Below are 17,848 nucleotides of genomic sequence, written 5' to 3' on the forward strand. Positions count from 1 at the left end.
CATTTTTTTTTTTTTAAATGGGCAGATTGGTAAAGCTCCAATAACAGCGCGACCTATATCAGGTAATAAACACACATACATATATATTTAATCAGCTGTTTGATTGGCCAGTACCTTCTGGCGTGCGCGCACGCAAGGCGAGAGCGTGTCGCGCGCGCGTAAATCACAGAGATGCGGAGAATGCTGAGAGAATGTTTCTTTAAGACCCATTACCTTCCAATCCGACTGAGGGGGAGTCTGTGTGGTAAGGTGGCGGATCGTCTCTCCCTGCCTGCGCCCTCCATCCCCCTTCTTCCCTCCCTCTTTACATGTGGGGAAAAAATAACGCCAAGGATTCTTTCGGAAAGAGGCGCTCACACCGAAATGGACGAATAAGGGAATTTTTTTTATTCCAACATCAAACATGGACACTCCAGGCTCCCCGCGATGACTGTGGTAAGGATGCAACTTTACACCGCCCCATCGCAACCCAGTTTCTGTTGACAGGGGAGAAAAAGCCAGGAGGCGCAGAAAAGGCACAGGAGAGAATTGTTCGCGTTCTGGTGAATGCATGTGAAAAGTCGGACTCCGTGATATTGTGTTGCGCGGAAAACGTTTAAATGTATGCATTTATGTGCGTGTATGTTGGAGGGAGTCTACGCTAACATTAGACTAACTGTGCAACGCTTGGTGCTTTTGTCCGTGTCAGGGATTGACAGGTCTGTTGGCAACACACAGACAACACGATTTATTTAGAGCACGCTCCCGTTTCCATACAGTTGGCGAGGTGATGGGTTTTGTTAAATACAGGGCGGGGGAGGTCTTCATATGATTACCGTAAAATGCATCTGTATATTGGTCTAGTATAATGTGTTGCTTGTAATTAATCATGGCTGCAACTAAGCTCTTTGCCATTGGGAGCTTGGCAATTACACCACCCAGTTCGTGCTGTCACTGCCTCTATGGGGTTGTTGATATTTGTGTAATGTCTTATGCCGGTTATGCACAATGCTGACCAGTCAATCAGAATTCCTGCAGAACTGAATTCATGCTCATCTTTGCGTTTAACTGGCAAAATGATGGACAGGAGATCCCTCAGTTATACATCAAACAAGATTCCCATAGGGATGTAGTTTTGCGCGTGCGCGCTCGTGCGCTCCTCACCAAATGGTCTTTCCTCCTTACATCCAGACACTGAGGTGCAGCCACAGACCCGTCGACATGTCATCTGTGGAGCCTCATACAGTGTGATATTCCAGGTTGCAGGTGATTTTTATTCCACCCTCCTAAACCCACTCTCACTTATCGATTCCAGTGATGCGTTTCTTGCCCCCGGGGTACATTGTTTCATGTACTGGGGAGAAGGAGGAAGGGGGGTCTTATTATTAGTCGCTCTGCTTCTATGGAAATGCGATTACAACTGCATTTCAGGCGCATGCATTTAGTCGCCATGAACGTGATTTAGCGTTACAGAGAGACCCCCTCAGTTTGCAGCTTCCTCCGCTCTCTCCCCCCGCCCCAGTAACTGGTGGAGGAGCGTGTTTTTCTCTCTCTCATTCTCTCACCCACCAACACAGACACACATGCACACAGCAAACATCACAGACACAGTGGATGATTTTCTGGGCGCCTTTTTCTCAGACACAAGGAAGATTTTATAATATATAATGCTCTGCTTAATCATAGGATCTGTCCTGTAAAGCTCATCTGCCAACTTCTGATGCAGGATTGAATGGGATGACTATGAAGGTGATGAGTATGATGATAATGGAGGTGTGGGCAGTTATGTCATAAAATCACTAATGCACACCCACAGTTCCAGAAAAAACATTTAGAACACCATAAGATACAGTGACTTGCAAAAGTATTCACACCCCTTGAACTTTCCAGTGTATCTTGCTGGGTTCTTATGTGAATGACCAACATAAAGAAGTGCATAATTGTTGAGCTAAAGGAGGATGCATGCTTTTCAGATTTTTTTATTATAAATAAAAATCTTAAAATTGTGGGGGGAATTTGTATGCAGACCCTTTTACTCTGATACCCCTAAATAAAAAACTATGCAACCAGTTGTTTTCAGAAGTCAACTAATAAGTAAATAGGGTCCACGTGTGTGTAATTTAACCTCATTATACACTATATTGCCAAAAGTATTGGCTTACTTATCCAAATTATCAGGTGTCCCAACTATAGTTCAGTGGCCACTGCTGTATAAAACCAAGCAAATAAGCATGCAGACTGCTTCTGAATGTAATACCATGATAAGATGCCATCTGTGCAATAGGTCCTCGTTGCCAAATATTGTAGAGTCAACTGTTAGTGGTATTATAACAACATTTTAATGGACTAGGAATGATAGCAACTCGGCCACGAAGTGGTGGGCCGGGTACAGTCACAGAGCATCCTCACCAGATGCTGGACACATGGACAGAGATTGTCAACTTTCATCAGAATCAATAGACCTCAAAACTTAATGTGGCCTTCAGATTAGCTCAAGAACAGTGACGGAGATCTTCATGGAATACGTTTCCTGTGCAGAGCACCTCTATCCAAGCCTTACTTAACCAAGTGCAATGCAAAACATCAGATTTATTAGAAGTTTAAAGCAAGCTTCCACTAGACTGGTGTAGTAGAGACCTCCTCTCTGGAGCAGAGATTCATGTCTGTCTGGCAATCAAATCAACGAGTCTGGGATTCGCAGTTCCCAGGAGAATGGCATGCGCCTGACTGAATTAAGTTAGGTAACAGTTTTTGCAGAAGGGATTATGGTGTGGGTCTGTACTTTCGGTTCCAGTGAAATGCTGCAGCATACCAAGACACTTTGGACAATTTCATTCTCCCAACTTTGTGGGAACAGTTTGGAGACGGTCCCTTCCTGTTTCAACTGTACATAAAGACATGGATGAGTGAGTTTGAGAGAATGTGACTGGTCTGTCCTTACCTCAACCTTACAGAACCCCTTTGAGATGAATTTAAGTTGAGAATATGAACCAGTGTCTAATTTCCTAAATGCTCTTCTGCAAGAATGGTAGGAAATGATCATAAACACACCCTTTCTAGAAGAGTTGAAGATTTTAAGTTGTTATAGCTGCAAAAGGTGAACCGACATCATGATAAAACCCTTTACATTTAGAATGTAATGTTAGTCAACTTCTTGTGTGTGTAACAGCAAGTGACCCAATACTTTTGGCAATATGCTGTAAAGACAGCTGCTATGTGAAGGCTTTAGAGGTTTTTCAGAGACAGCATTACAGAACAAACTGCATCATGAAGCCCAAGGAACACAGCAGACAGGTCAGGGAGAACATTGTTGTCCAGTTTAAAGCAGGGTTATGTGCTTAAACATATATGCTTTAAATCTCTCAGAGCTCTGTTCAATCCACCATCTAAAAAATGGAAAGAGGATGGGCCAACTGCATACCTACCAAGACATGGACGTCCACCTAAATGGGCAAGGAGAGCATTATTTAGATAAGGAGCCAAGAGCCCTAAACTAATTTTGCGAAACTATCATTGCAATTCCCCCTAAATACAAAAAACATGGTGGTGGCTTCATCATGGTGTGGGAACACTTTTCTTCAGCACGGCCCAGGAAGTTGAATGGAGCTAAATTCAGGGCCACTTTGGAAGAAAAGAAGGCTATGTATTGTGGAAGAAGGTGTTCTGGTCAGATGAGACCTAATTTGACAAAACTCAAACTGTTAAATACTCTCGCATGGGACCATGAGTTTTCTCATTGCATTAGTGACTCTAAAGTAAGTACATGAAAATATATAGCTGTACATTACTGCAAATTGTCATTTCCAGTTCATTGTCTTCATAATGCCTCCATTTTTGCCTTCATCATTTAGGACACCAACTAAAGAAACCTTTTAAAAACACAGTTAAAGTCATTGCTTAACAAGGACACTACAACTTGTTCTGCCCTTACACATCCATAAACGCGTAGGTCATGAAGCCATGTGACCTCACAGCTGACGCTTCACTCAAAACTGCAGCCTGCACAGTAATGTTGTGTCTGTACTGATTCAGCTTTGTTTTTCCCAGAGAAGACTCATCATAGTGCACGGTAAAACACTGAGAAGTGTTAGTGTGAATGCAAGGCCTCTGTTTTGTTTGATAAAGATAATAGTTCCCTTAAACATCTTATTTCAAAGTCCGTTTCAGATCCTAATGGCATGCTAAGGCTGTTGTTTGTGTTACATCTTCCACCAGAGTGGACACCTTTACAAGCATTGATATCTACACCAAATACCTGTCTTCATCAAGAAACTCTTACTATATTCATAACAGTGCATAACAACAGCCAGCTTTAAAGATTGAAATAACACTTGTGAAGAGGAGGAAGTCAGCAAAAATATTGTCTGAAAGGCAGCAGCTTGGACACCTAACAAACCAACTTCCTACCTGGGGTGACCCCAGACAGCCTTTAATTTAACTAAGTAGTAAAGGATTGCTTGTAACCAGAAGTGTAATTCAAACTTTAGTATTGTTATTCTGATGTACACTGTCCTCAACGGCTTTGGGCTCCCATTTCTCCAAACAACTGTGTAACAAAAATATTTTTTTTCCACTAAATATTTTTTGTGGATATGTGTGTTGTGGCATCAATGAATGTAAAGTCTCACTTTTCTAAAACTATTCAGTCTGCATGGTTTACCTGCACTCCATAATGTTGCTGTCAGAAAAGTATAACGTCTGTTATACCCCTCAAACAATCGGTTTGTCTACGGTTAGATTTTGGACTACATGCCATAAAAAGTTGCTTCAGACCATGTGCTACATATGTAGGGGTTGGAAGTGAAGTTGAAATGCTGGTATAAAGCCAGCCGGCAGCTTTAGTGAAACACAGTCTTTTTCATTTGGCTCAGGCACTGAGGAAAAAACAACTCACTGTTGTTGGTTATTATTGTGGTAGAACCCTGCAGTGGGTCGTTGTTAATTTAATAAAACTGTATCTATGGATTCCAGCAGAGTTTTATACTGCCAAAGGACACATACATTTAAAAACAGTTTTTGCAGTTGTATCATCAATCTCTATTACTAACATTATCATGATGTGGTCAAAATACAAATGTGCATCCAGTTATCCATTGGGCTGAGAAGTCCAAAGTTCTGCTTAAATCTGAACTTCCTCTGTAAGGATCTCAATGTGTTTACCAATGAAAAGCTTATTCAGAGGTATCTTAGTCTTATTATAGTCCTTCATTCCACATAGCAACAAAAAGCTGCAAAACTCAAGAGTTTGTACACTTAGAGGTCTTCACATAAAAACTCAGCACGTTATATTATTTTCAAAATAAAATGTAATGAATATGCTTTTTACAGTGGTTGGATGGTTTTGAGAACTCTGAGAACTAGATCAACAGTAAGGCAATAAGACGAAACAGCAGTAAAAAGAAAGGGATTCTCTTGTTTTTGATGGTGATGGAAAAATAAAAATTGTTTAATCAACAGATTTATGGTAGCATCATTTTTAGCTCAACTTTGTTCAAAGTTTCAACAAATAAATTGCTCAGAGATGTAAAACCCTGGGTGACTTTAATGTTGAATTATGACTTTCAGTAGACTTGTTCTATGTTAAACATCAGGCCAGTCTATCAGTTACGGTCTTGTTCAACTTCTCAGATGAATATGGATCATTTGTCTGGATGTTTTTAAATTAATCTAATCAACGGTAAATCATCAGGCTGAATATTTTTCTTCTACAGTTGTATACCCTGAGTTTTCCTAACACACCCAGCAACAGCAGCACAGACTGCTTCTCAAATCAGCACTAAGCTTTTCTTGTATCATTTTTGCCAGGAACCAAACTATTATAACAACTAACATTGCGAACTTGCAGCTTTTAGAGATCAAATACCTGTTATGTTTTTTACTTCCCTTAAACCATGTTTTATTCATTAATTCTATCACATTATAGTGTTGGAGTAGATAGATTCAACATCACATCACTTCCTTCTTCCTCAAATGGCCCTGGGGGCTATTAAGGATAAGCAAAAAAAACAAAAAAACAAAATGGGAGACAATGCAAGCATAAAGGCATAACATAAGCAAATGTTGTGGGAGCATTGCTGCTGATCACTGATTGTGAAGATTATACTGAAACATTTTTGAAGTAATGAACCCAAAGACTGTCACTACAACCCTCCTCCATTGAAGTCGGTAAAGGACCCCAGCAACAGGACCGAGGCGTCATATATGGACATATAATGATTTTGATAAATCTCAAGGTGATTCTGAATCAGTTTTAAAAAATATATGTCTTTATATGAAATCATTCAGGCAGTTCATACATTTTTTTTATTTTTTTCATTTCTTTTGTTTTGCCTATTAATAATCTTTTAAGGTCCTAAGATTTTAACAGGCACACTTAAACTAAAGGCTTAAACACGCATGTTAATCATTCCTGTTGTGTTGGTCCCTAGATGCCAACAAAACTGTAAACAATTATTAAAAAGAGGCTAAGGGCGCTCAGCGGGGTACAAGTGTAAAGCCATATACAGAGGCTACAGTCCTTCATGCAGCTATAATGGGTTTGAATCCCCACCCGTTGACCTTTGCAGGCCACTAGTGCCACAAAATTAAAATAAAAAAAGGTTAAAAAACTCTGGAAAACTTGTGTGGAGGTCAGAATCAGCTCTGGGTTTCCCACCGAGGCTTTGCTGAGGATGTACAACTGTATAGCCAAATAGTTTAACAGAAAGAGGAATTTGTTCTCAGTAAAGGTTTAAAAGAATTTCTGAATCTCATCCTGTGCAGGAAATATTTACTGCACGCAACATCTTTCCTGCTGTCAGCTCAACATTTAAATGCAAAAATGCAGCTACAGTTTGGTGGCTAGCACACTCACTGATTAAGTTTAAGTTGTGTCCAAGAAGCTTTTGTGATATAAAACTAAAACCCTTCTCACCCAACCTAAAGATGGCCACATATCACCTTATGGTCAAAAACAGAAGTACCTCAATTTCCCATCATTTTTGATGGAATGGGGCTGTGTTAGCTAATATGACATGGGTGGTTCTGCTAGACAGAGAACTTGTTCAGGGGAGATGAGGTTTAAACTAAACATCTTCAAGATAGCATTAGCTTCTAAATTCAACTGCAGTTTAAGCAAAACTCCCTTTCAGGTAAAGTTTATCACTTCCCTTGCAGAGAATTAGATAAAAAGATGAACACCATGTGTTTGTTGAGTATGCTGTAAATTCACGGTCTGCTGTGGAAGTTGCTACCCAAACTATGTAAAGCTCTAAACATCCACATGCTGGTTTTAAGCTCTCTGAATAATATATACAGTAAGATATTCCCTCTGTCCTGTTGCAACCAAACATCCTAATGTACTTTATTAGGATTGTATGTGATTGACCAACACAGAGTAGTGTTTAATTCTAAAGTAGAAGGAAAATGAGACATACATTTCAACATGTTTATGAATAAGAATCAGAAAAGTGTGGTGTGTATTTTTATTTAGCCCTCCTTACACTGATACCCCAAAATAAAATCCAGTTTAAACGATTACCTTCACCTGATTAATAAATAGAGTTAACTGTGTTTTATTTAATATCATCATAATAACAGCTGTTCCATAAAGGCCTCATATCTGTTCAATCAATCATCTTATCATGGAAAGAGAAAGGCATGACAGTTCTACCAAGACATAGCCTAAAACCGACATCCCCAACAAAGAGGGCGTTTATAAGAGGTGGGACTATTGTTCACTCTGGAAGACCAGCAGAGATCCACAGCTCAGGTGGGAGAATCGATTGTCAGGACCAGCACCTAGTATCCTATTGAGGCTTTGCTAAGGATGCTAAGAAGGAAGGACAATTGAGAATCTATTATCTATTCCAACAACGTATTGTGACAGAATTATTGAATAAAACCAAAAACCTGTTAGAGGTTGCAAAAGACAAGACTGGGTTGGTGGATCACCTTTGAGCAGGACAACAACTGTAATTATACAACCAGAGCAACAATATAACTGTTTAGATTAAAGCAGATTCATGTGTCAGAATGGCCTAGTCAAAGTCCAGGGCTAAATTCAATTTAAAATCTGTGGCAAGACTCTTTAGATGCTCAAGCTGGTATCTCTTTTAGGAAAACTTTGCTCTATGGCAGTCAGGTGTTTTTAGGGGGAAAATAGGTGGTAGTGGTTCCACTTGTATTTTAAGTAATTTTGACAAAGGTTTGCCAGAAATAGATTGTTTCTACTCTCCCTAAGATGTTTCTAAAGTTGTGAGGCTCACAGTGAAGTCTGAAAAGCAAACCAACTTACAGCATTCCTCCCCTTTTTCATATACAAATCCCCAACTTCTCCAGACTTAGGTTTACAGAGTTCTCAGTTATTTACATTTATTTTACTGTAAAAAATATCAAAGCTCCCTATGAATTTATGAGAATTTTTTCCATAGTGGCCAGGCTTTTTAGGAAGGAAGGAAGGAAGAAATCAAGTAAGTAAGGTTTAATGGAAGGAATTAAGGATAGAAGGAAAGACATGGAGGAAAATGAGGGAAGAAATGACACTAGGAAGGAAAGCGGGAGAAACGTACAGCTAATAGAAACACAACATTTAAGATTAGAATGTTACATCAGACCAGTAAAACAATTTTATTCAGAAATGTGGGTTTAATGAAAAGTATGTTAAATACTTGATTAAAGGTTATTTTAAAATGTATTCTTATTCAGACAAATGAGCCTCACATTTTCCAATTTATTGAGATGTACCTGTAAAATCAGGAAATATAAATATATTTGCATACTGACATTTTCTTTTTTCCGTATTCATGCAGACCTTGAAAATTCTTAATTTAATTAAGACTTTTCCAGGCTTCAAAGGAACCCTGACTGTATGATTTTTGTGTAATCTGTGATCCTGAAGGCTAATGGTTGTAATTGCTATATTTTTAGAATTTAGGTCTGTAAGATGTTAAGCTATTAGTTTCTTTTTTAACAAAAATGCTAAGTGAAAACAATTATCCAGTAATTGCATTCTACAGCTGCAGAGTCCTTTCCTATTTGTGCACAGTATTATTATTAGGACCAAGCTATCTGAACTAATGCTATGCTTGCTCTGTTTTCCAGCACTTCCCTCTGGCACCGTGAGGAGCTCTGCTGTGTGGACACAATTTAAAGCTATCATCCCACCTTTATCCCTTCCTTTTCCGTAACCCCTTCCCTTCCATGTCCCTCGCCAATCCTAGCTACCCCGCAGAAGGGCATTCCTGCATTTGCCTCTTCCACATGAACAGTCTGATTATTTCCCATCTAGGTCAGAACTTTTTGATGGAAGTCTAGTAAGCAAAGAGAGCAAACACAGAGGCAATAAACACAAGAAGATGTGGATATAAACACAACCAAGGGGATGATATTTTTTGGAGATGTAAAGATTTATATTTTATACATCTAACTTTTAGTACAAACTCATAAAAAACCAAGGCACCACAGACAGTTTGCACATACAATCCCCATTTAGTTTCTTTATTACCTCCACTCACACAACACGGTCTCATGATGATGTGTGAGGTGATGCCCACCATATCTGAGGATGGGCGGAGCGGTACTGGTGGAGGTCCCACCTCGCCCCCGGGAGCAGGGGTTGGAGGGGGTCCTGCTGGAGCAATGGGTGGAGGAGGATTCAGCAGCAGGGAGCCCAGAGGAGACGAAGGAGGCAGCACGGGGAACCTGGAGTCTCTGATGGTCAACATGCTGACGGAAAGGGAGAGGCTGCTGGAGAACCTGAGAGAGACGCAGGAGACACTGGGCACGGCACAGCTCCGCCTCCGTGAGCTCGGTCATGAGAAGGAGTCCCTTCAGAGGCAGCTGTCAATAGCTTTGCCACAGGTAAGGCCATGTTGTGTTTGGATGGATGGGTAAGAACATCTTCCATCTTCTCTGTTACGGTTGGTTATGCATGAGAGTAATTCCAGGTGTACCATGAATTACACATTTACAAGACTTGGCACAAAGTTAATTATTGGAGAATTAACTGTTGGCTTTGACTTGCTTTACGTTCTTAGAATATTGTCTACGTTTTGTCTATAATTGACCCATCACTGTGTAATAAGGTTTTATTATGTGTAGCCATATTGTTAATAGATAATCAATGAGATTGGAAGATAGTATTTTCTAATGGCTTCAGCTGAGTATAATGTATTAAATAAATCTCACTCATCTGTGTGACATTGCCTTGACAAATAACAGAAATATGGCAGTAAGCAGGTCTAGATTTGATTGTTTAGTTTTCTGCACACTTGTTTTCAGCGCTGGGTGACTAGGCAAGGGTGGCTACTGCTATCAAGATTTTAAATAATTACAGATCACAAAGCTTAAAGTTCTTTCAATGAGGTCCCAGAGAAAGGCTGAATAACGCATGCAGGTTGAAAGAAGGCCACTACACCTTTCCCTCATTTCCAATAAAGAAAGATTTGGTTTAGAAATATTGCGTAAACTAAGGGTGCTTTCACACTTTGGTCCACTTTAAACAAACCAGTGTTTTTCCTTAGACCAAGAGTCGACAACCTTTACAATCTAAACAGCCATTGTTTCACTAGGTCTAGCTTAATAAAACTGATATAGAGTCGCTAATGTTACAAGACCTTTTAAAAAATAATGTAATAATAGAAATGTAATTTTTCACAAATATCTACTATAAGAAAACTTGTGACTCATAAAGAAACACCATTTTATTTCTATTTTTAGATTTTAAAATAAAACAATTTTCTATCGTTGCTAAAAAACATTTGCTAAAAGAAGGATACATTTTCTTCTATGGGATGTTGATATTTCTGGAGCATTATATAAAAAAAGCACATTGGTAACCTAATGACAACACAAAATTGATCTAAAAAAATATTATTGGTATGTTTCGTGTTATTTTGATTTGAAATTGTAATGCAATTATTTAATGAAAGAACATGCATTTGGTATAATGTCTATATTTGAAACAGTTGTTGGTTCTTTATCATTTTTAACCAAATGTATTAAGAGCCATTGTGGAAGGTCCAAAGAGTCACTTGTGGCTCCGGAGCCACAGACCCCTGCCTTGGACAGTCTACTTCACCTAGACATCTGTGAAGACTCCTCCAAACCTGGTTCGGCCCAAACAAGCAAACTGATATCAGTTTGCTTGCAAGTGAAACTCTGTGTTGTTCACTTGCTGTTGGAATGCAAATGGACTATCCAAAGTGGGGGAGCAACCAGAGAGAGGAAGTGAAGTCTGTCTTATTTAGGGACATTTGAGTAATCTAAAAACTTTAAAATCCGCACTCAGCTTCTAACCCCAGCAGGATGTCAAAGTCTGCTGTTTCCCTGTACTAGGCCAATATGTACTCTTCAAAAATACAGAAGCGTGTTGTTTTTCTCAAGGTGCCTCTCAAGTGCTTTTGGACATGAAAATTTCATACTTCACAAGAACTCAAGTGCAGAACTCTTGGGAAGTTCTTATAGGTCCCTCCTACTGAGCATTAGTAAATATGACCTGTCAGATGATGTGTCAAGAACAAACTTCCAAACCAGGCCTGCATGAACAGAACTAACAATGAACTCTGTTCTTGCAGAGTTTGCACAGGCCTTTTGCCTGATGCTCATAGTGGGCAGCTTCTGGAGATAGCCCCCAAATATGCAACTGTTGTAACTGTATAATCTTGTCCAGGAAATTTGGTCCAGTTCAAACGTGCGGTGGGAAACTGAAACAAACTAAATGAAGGGTTGAATTTTATGGCATTCTCCACAGATTCCCACAGACAATCCTGGGGTGTATAAACCTTGGAGCAGCCCTCTGCACTCTTATTAAGGGAACAATGTTCTTAAGTTAAACTTGGTAAGCTACAAACTGCATGTCAACAAACAACAAACAACAGACTGCCTGAGCCAATAGCCTAATTAACCATCTAATATCAGCTTGGTGTGCCTGGGTTATTCTATAAAAAGAACCACAGCAGGTAAAATACTGTTCAGAGTAACTTAAAAACTACTGCCTACAATTTTTTTTATTATGGAACTGAGATCAGAGCTTTGTGATGGCCACTTAAAAATATTTACTCTGTTGTTCTGAACCACTAAGTTGGTGGTATGCTTTGGGCCCAAGCTTTAACTTCCTGGCTGATGTATTGAGATGCTTCTTTAGCATTTCCACATAAGCTTTTTTCCTTGTGATACCATCAAGTAGTGAACTCAACCAGTCCTTCCTGCGACAAAAACCACTCACACAACATAATGCTGTAATCCTCGTACTTTACATTTGGGATGGTTTTCCAAGATTTGCAAGTTTCCCAATTTTTCCTGAAAATGTTATGGCCATTATGGACAAACACTTCAGTTTTAGTTTCATCAGGCTGCAGGACATGTCTCCTAAGATTAAGATATTTGTCCCTGAGTGCATTTACAAACTACAATCTGGCTTTTTATGTTGCTTTTGGAGTAATGGCTTCTTCCTCTCTGAGTGACATTTCAGCTGAAATTCTAGCAAACTGTTGTGGGAAGCTTGTGGAAAGAAACACAAAAAGCCATACAGTCAAAAAGGCAATTCTAAGAAATGTTAAGGAAGTAGATGTAATGAAAGTCTCTAAAATGTTAAATAGAAATAATTGTGTAAATCCCAACTAACTTAAAACAGGGAAAGGTTATTATGTTGTACTGTTAGACAGTGAGGAATAAAAGTTTATGTTTCTTTTTATTCAGTGTATGTATTGATCCTATAGTTCCCTACCCCCTACTGCACTTCCCTCTAAGCCTCCACTCTATTTGTACACATTCACATCTGACAGAATCTGACAAGTGGTCTTACTTTCAGGTAACTGCATTGTTATTTCCTCATTTCTAAAAGATTCAGCCAAATGCATAAACATAAACATAAACATAAAGATATATATGATTATAACCAATATATATTGTGGAACAGCACTTCAGATTCATTAAAATGTAATTGAAATGAATGAAAAAGTGATGCAAAGATAGACAGACTGAGAAAAGAAAAGACAAAGACACAAGGGAGGCCAACAGAGAAGCTGACCCCCATCCAAACAAGAAGCAATCCCATAATAGCCAATGAACCCACTGTGTTACCATCTGTATGCATCTCTCTCTGTCTTACTCTGCTCCTCCCTTCCAAACACAAATGGGTTATATTTAACTGCTTTAAACTGTTTTTAATGATAATACAGGTTAGCGTACTCACCTGAAACACGCGACCACTGCCTCTAAGCTTTAGACATGTTTAATAGAGACATAAAAAACAAATGACCACAGATGGTACGGAGGTTTGCAAAGATCATGCAGGACAAGCTGTCCTGTTTGCACTCAGGAGCTGCAGATGTATTCCCAGTGGTGTCATAAATGCTGTTTGATGCTTTGTTTTGGGGGTCTCTTCTGAGAGTTTCGCTGCCGACCCATTGTGTAACAGCATGATGTAATCTGTCCATGAATAAGAGTTCACAGGAGAGGATGAGAGAGAGAGAAGGCAGTGGCAGAATTTGTGTCAGTGATTCACCTGATTGTTATGTAGGTTTACATCATGTACATCTTCCTACATCTTTAGTCTCAGGCATTTCACAAAAAGTGTTTCTAGGAGCCTTTGGTCATATTTTTGGTATATTTTTAGCTTTCTTTGTGCAGTTGCTGTGTGTGTGTGGATCCCTGAAGCAGCCAATTACATTTGGTTTGCAGAAATTCCTATTTTTTCATACCTTGCTATGTATTTGTATTATCTTATTTCAGCCTAACCACATTTAGAGTCTTGCAAACATACATTCAGACTGTTTGTTTTCCAGCTCCTGAATGCAGTGTGTGTGTCTGTCTGTGTGTGTGTTTTACAGGAGTTTGCCGTGTTGACTAAGGAGCTGAACGTTTGCCGGGAGCAGCTTCTTGAGAGGGAGGAGGAAATTGCTGAGCTCAAGGCGGAGAGAAACAACACACGTGTAAGATGTTTAGCAGCCATTTTGCCTATTAGTGCAGTAGCAGCCTCTGACTTATCCTCCTTACCCCATTGTGGTTGTGTGGGTGTGAAGCTGTTTCATTTGCTACTCTTTACTAATTATATTGTCTTTTGCCCATTCACATTCTAACTTTAATTCCTTCTTTGTCTGTATCTCTTTTCTTTGTCTTCATACCCCTTTGTATAAACGTTCTCACATTTTGCCACATTACAAAAACAAACTGGAATGTATTTTATGCAATAGACCAACCCAGACTTGCACCTAATGGTGAAGTGGAAGGAAAATATTTTTGATTTGTTTTTCCAACCAATAAAAATGTAAAACGTTTGACATATCAGATTGGATTTAGAGTGTTTAGAGTCCTCTCCATGACCAACCTGCCAGTTTAGGTGGACAGCCATGTCTTGGTTGGTTTGTAGTTGTGCCATGCTCTTTCATTTTCATATAATGGAATAAACAGAGCTCTGTAACATGTTTAAAGCTTGGGATATTGATTTAGAACCTAATTCTGCTTTAAACTATTCCACAACTTTCTCCCTGACCTGTCTGCTGTGTTCCTGGGTCTTCATGACGCTGGTTGTTCTCAAATGTCCTCTAACAAACTACTGAGGCCAGAAACAGAACAACTGGATGTGCCTTGAGACCACATATGTTGTTAATTGGTGCTATATAAATAAAACGGAATTGAATTTAATAAATGTTTATAAATTTATGGTGAGAATACAATACACACAGGTGGATTCTAATTTCCTAAATACATGCCATCTGAAAGCAGTTGGTTGCACTGAATTTTATTAATGGGTATCAAATTAAAGGGGACTGAATACAAATGAATGCCAGAATTTACAGATTTTTGTTTAGTGGAAATGTTTGTAAATCATAAATCTATTTCATCCACTTTGCAATTTTGCATTTATTTCTGTAGGTATGTCAAATAAAATCTATCAAAAGTTCTTGTAATTTGACAAAATGTGAAAAGGTTTTTGGGGAATGAATACATCTGCATGGTATTTCCTCTTTACTTTTCTAAGCTGCAATATTTCCTGATCTTCACTGTCTCTTCCCCTCCTCTGCTTTCTGCTCCATCCTGCAGCTACTGCTTGAGCACCTGGAGTGTCTGGTGTCCCGCCACGAGCGCAGTTTGAGGATGACAGTGGTAAAAAGGCAAGCTCAGTCCCCTGCAGGGGTGTCCAGCGAGGTGGAAGTCCTCAAGGCTCTCAAATCCCTGTTTGAGCACCACAAAGCCTTGGATGAGAAGGTGGGTCAAATCAGCGGTGACATATAGTTGATTTTATGCCCTCTTCCAGCAAATCATCCAGGCTTACCCTACTTTTCTTCCTGCTCTCATTAAAGTTAGTGTGGAAAATGCTTCAAAGGACTGCGTACAGACTGACCTAAAATGAAGCATCAACCACAGTCTGTGACTAGTTGCTGAAGATTGGAGAGAATTTAGTCTAGGAGTAAAATATAACTGTAAAGGAGACCAGAAAATATAGAAAAATTGAGAAAAGGTCTCTGATAAAGTATGGGTAAAAAGCCCAACATAAATTCAGCTGTTAAGAAAGCAGCACAGTCTCACCCTGGATACATTTACTGGAGAAATGCATTCAAAAACAAATGTCTACTTTTTATGTGGATGGAGTGTTTAGGAACTTAAAAACTGGTCATCCATGACGTTTTGTCTACCTGCAGTTTAAATATGATTTGACATAGAGGCCTATTTCTCTTTCCCCTCTTCAAAACCAGAAAGACAGGAGAACATACCTTACGAAAAAGGCAGATGTGTGTTGAACTTCAGAAGTCAAGAAATGGCTAATGCTGCTGGGTGTCACCATAAGGAAATGTTTCCTGAAAAATCAACAAATACTTAACCCAACAGTCTTAAGGTCTTTCTGCTTTGGGTTTATTCTGACTCCATATAATGAGTAGTAAATCCAGCTTCCGAAAAACAATGTATTCACTGAATTCATCTCAGCAACAAGGTTTCAATGAAAAAGTTGCTTCTGAAACACATCTACTAAAAAGTTAGTGCAGTTTCTCAATAGCTTCACCACCTTCCACCACTTTATCTTCTAAATAATTGTTATGCTGCTTTAAACAACAAGTATATTACTGGCATAGAGTCCATGTTATTTTAATGAACAGCTAATATTTATTGCAGTCCAACCTTTTTCTGGATATACTGAGATTACGTACAGTGTTGATGCGATTATGCAGATATGATACTTTTGCAATATATTCTGCAGCCCTGATTAATATTAGAAAACTATATGGTATTACGCAACTTAATCCTGGTAACCTGTAGAAACAGCCTTGAGTTAAATGTAACCTTTATTGCTGCAGCATAATCTGAAAACTTGACAAAAATCCAACCATTATTTTGATTTCATTCATTCATTTGGAAAACATGCTATCTAAAGAAATAATTATCACAAAAATCCATTGTTCCCCCCTAACATTTTTCAGAGTTTTAGAGTTGATCAGAGTTAATCCAGATTCCCGAAACAAACACCTGTTTCTCTCAGCTACTCTTCAATTTGGGAAAAACAAGAGAAGATAACATTTAGGTAGTAGGTGAGTTAATCTTCCTCTGTCAGGAAAGGGCTACAAGAGAACAGCTCCTGGCCTTAACTTGCACTTATCGACAGTCACAGCAATATATGACACATTTAAATCAACGGTGACAAATTACATTATCTTGTTACAGCTAACAGAAGTTGTTATAGAGGTTTACTACTAGTGAACTGCAGACCCTATTTGTGTGTTGGATAGCTTGCACATAACTATCCCTCCTCGGTGTGGACAAATAGGCTCTCATTCCTCCCCAGGTTATCTCAATAAAACTCTCAAAGAGGCTTGGTAATCAAATATCTAAACCAGCATTGGCAGTAGCTCAGCATAGTGTAGGAAATTGTCAAAATGGTCAGTATTTTGTATCTGGAAAAACTATTTTAGTCTTTGCGTTCTGGCAACTCAACAACTGCAATTTCAGAGCTCCAACCCACCATTAGTGCTCCTAAGTGCTGTGAATAATGAAACCCAATTGTGCACAAGTGTGTTCTGGATTATTTTACTATGTCCTCTACTGACTGGTGATTGCTGCCTATGCACCCAAAGAGTAGAGCTGATTTCTTACAAGGACAGGTGTTTCACTTTCACTTACCTCTGTGAATTTATAAACAGTCTCTACCACAGTCATGCCTGCTCACGTTTCTGCTCAACATCAGGTGGTCGGCAAGCTCAGAACCACAGTGGTCGTCTTACCTGGATCATTGTTTGTTTTCACTCAACAGGTTCGAGAACGGCTCCGTGTGGCCCTAGAGAGGGTGTCCATGTTAGAAGATCAACTTGCAGCATCTTCTCAAGAGGTACGCTCAGATGCAAAATAACTCCTCCATCTCAAGCATTTCCAACAGCTTTAGCATTAGGAGAATATTAATTTGAACCATCTGTTTGGACTTTTTGTCTCCTTCTTTTCAGGTAATCTCTTTAAGAGACCAAATTAAAAGACGTCAACAAGGGGTGGACGGCGGGAAAGATGTAAGGGAGGGTTTTCTGCATGTTGGGTCCAGTTGTCTTTGTGTATGTGTTAGTAAAGTAGATTTTGGGTACCATGGTGTGTCAGTGTGATTTTCCACCCCTACAGACTTGTAAAAAAGATCCTAGGTAATTCTTCTTCTTCATCTCTCTCATTTTTCTCTGTATCGTCTTCTTTCTAGCGTCTCCCCAACGGTCCCTCGTCTGGGCTGGAGGACGGGGAGCTTGAGAGGCAAAGAGAAGGAGAGATAGAGCGGCAAAAAGCTGAGCTGTCCCAGCTGAGGGAGAGGCTGGCCCTCATGTGCCGACAGGTGAGTGATCCTCTGTATCTGTCGTTCTGGGCCTCAAACAAAGACGGATTTTCAGCTCTGTGGTTAGCGTTTGCTTTCATGGTTTAAACT

The 17,848-nt window shown here is 39.4% G+C and overlaps 1 protein-coding gene across 2 annotated transcripts in view; it reads left to right on the forward strand.

Moving 5' to 3' along the window:
• Window positions 1-245: 245 nt before the first annotated feature.
• The window catches only part of LOC124874930 (liprin-alpha-3-like), a 41,646-nt gene continuing 24,043 nt past the window's right edge, over window positions 246-17,848 (forward strand). Inside the window, exons 1-7 of one of the 2 annotated variants that reach the window (XM_047376606.1) lie at window positions 246-435; window positions 9,061-9,819; window positions 13,791-13,892; window positions 15,004-15,168; window positions 17,204-17,278; window positions 17,391-17,450; window positions 17,630-17,758. In XM_047376606.1, coding sequence (XP_047232562.1) covers window positions 9,487-9,819; window positions 13,791-13,892; window positions 15,004-15,168; window positions 17,204-17,278; window positions 17,391-17,450; window positions 17,630-17,758 — 864 coding nt within the window. In that variant the 5' untranslated portion in view covers window positions 246-435; window positions 9,061-9,486. The remainder of the gene's footprint in view (window positions 436-9,060; window positions 9,820-13,790; window positions 13,893-15,003; window positions 15,169-17,203; window positions 17,279-17,390; window positions 17,451-17,629; window positions 17,759-17,848) is intronic. The other variant, XM_047376607.1, reaches the window with a different exon arrangement.

The sequence above is a fragment of the Girardinichthys multiradiatus genome, chromosome 10, assembly GCF_021462225.1.
Source record: "Girardinichthys multiradiatus isolate DD_20200921_A chromosome 10, DD_fGirMul_XY1, whole genome shotgun sequence".
NCBI classification, from domain to species: domain Eukaryota; kingdom Metazoa; phylum Chordata; class Actinopteri; order Cyprinodontiformes; family Goodeidae; genus Girardinichthys; species Girardinichthys multiradiatus.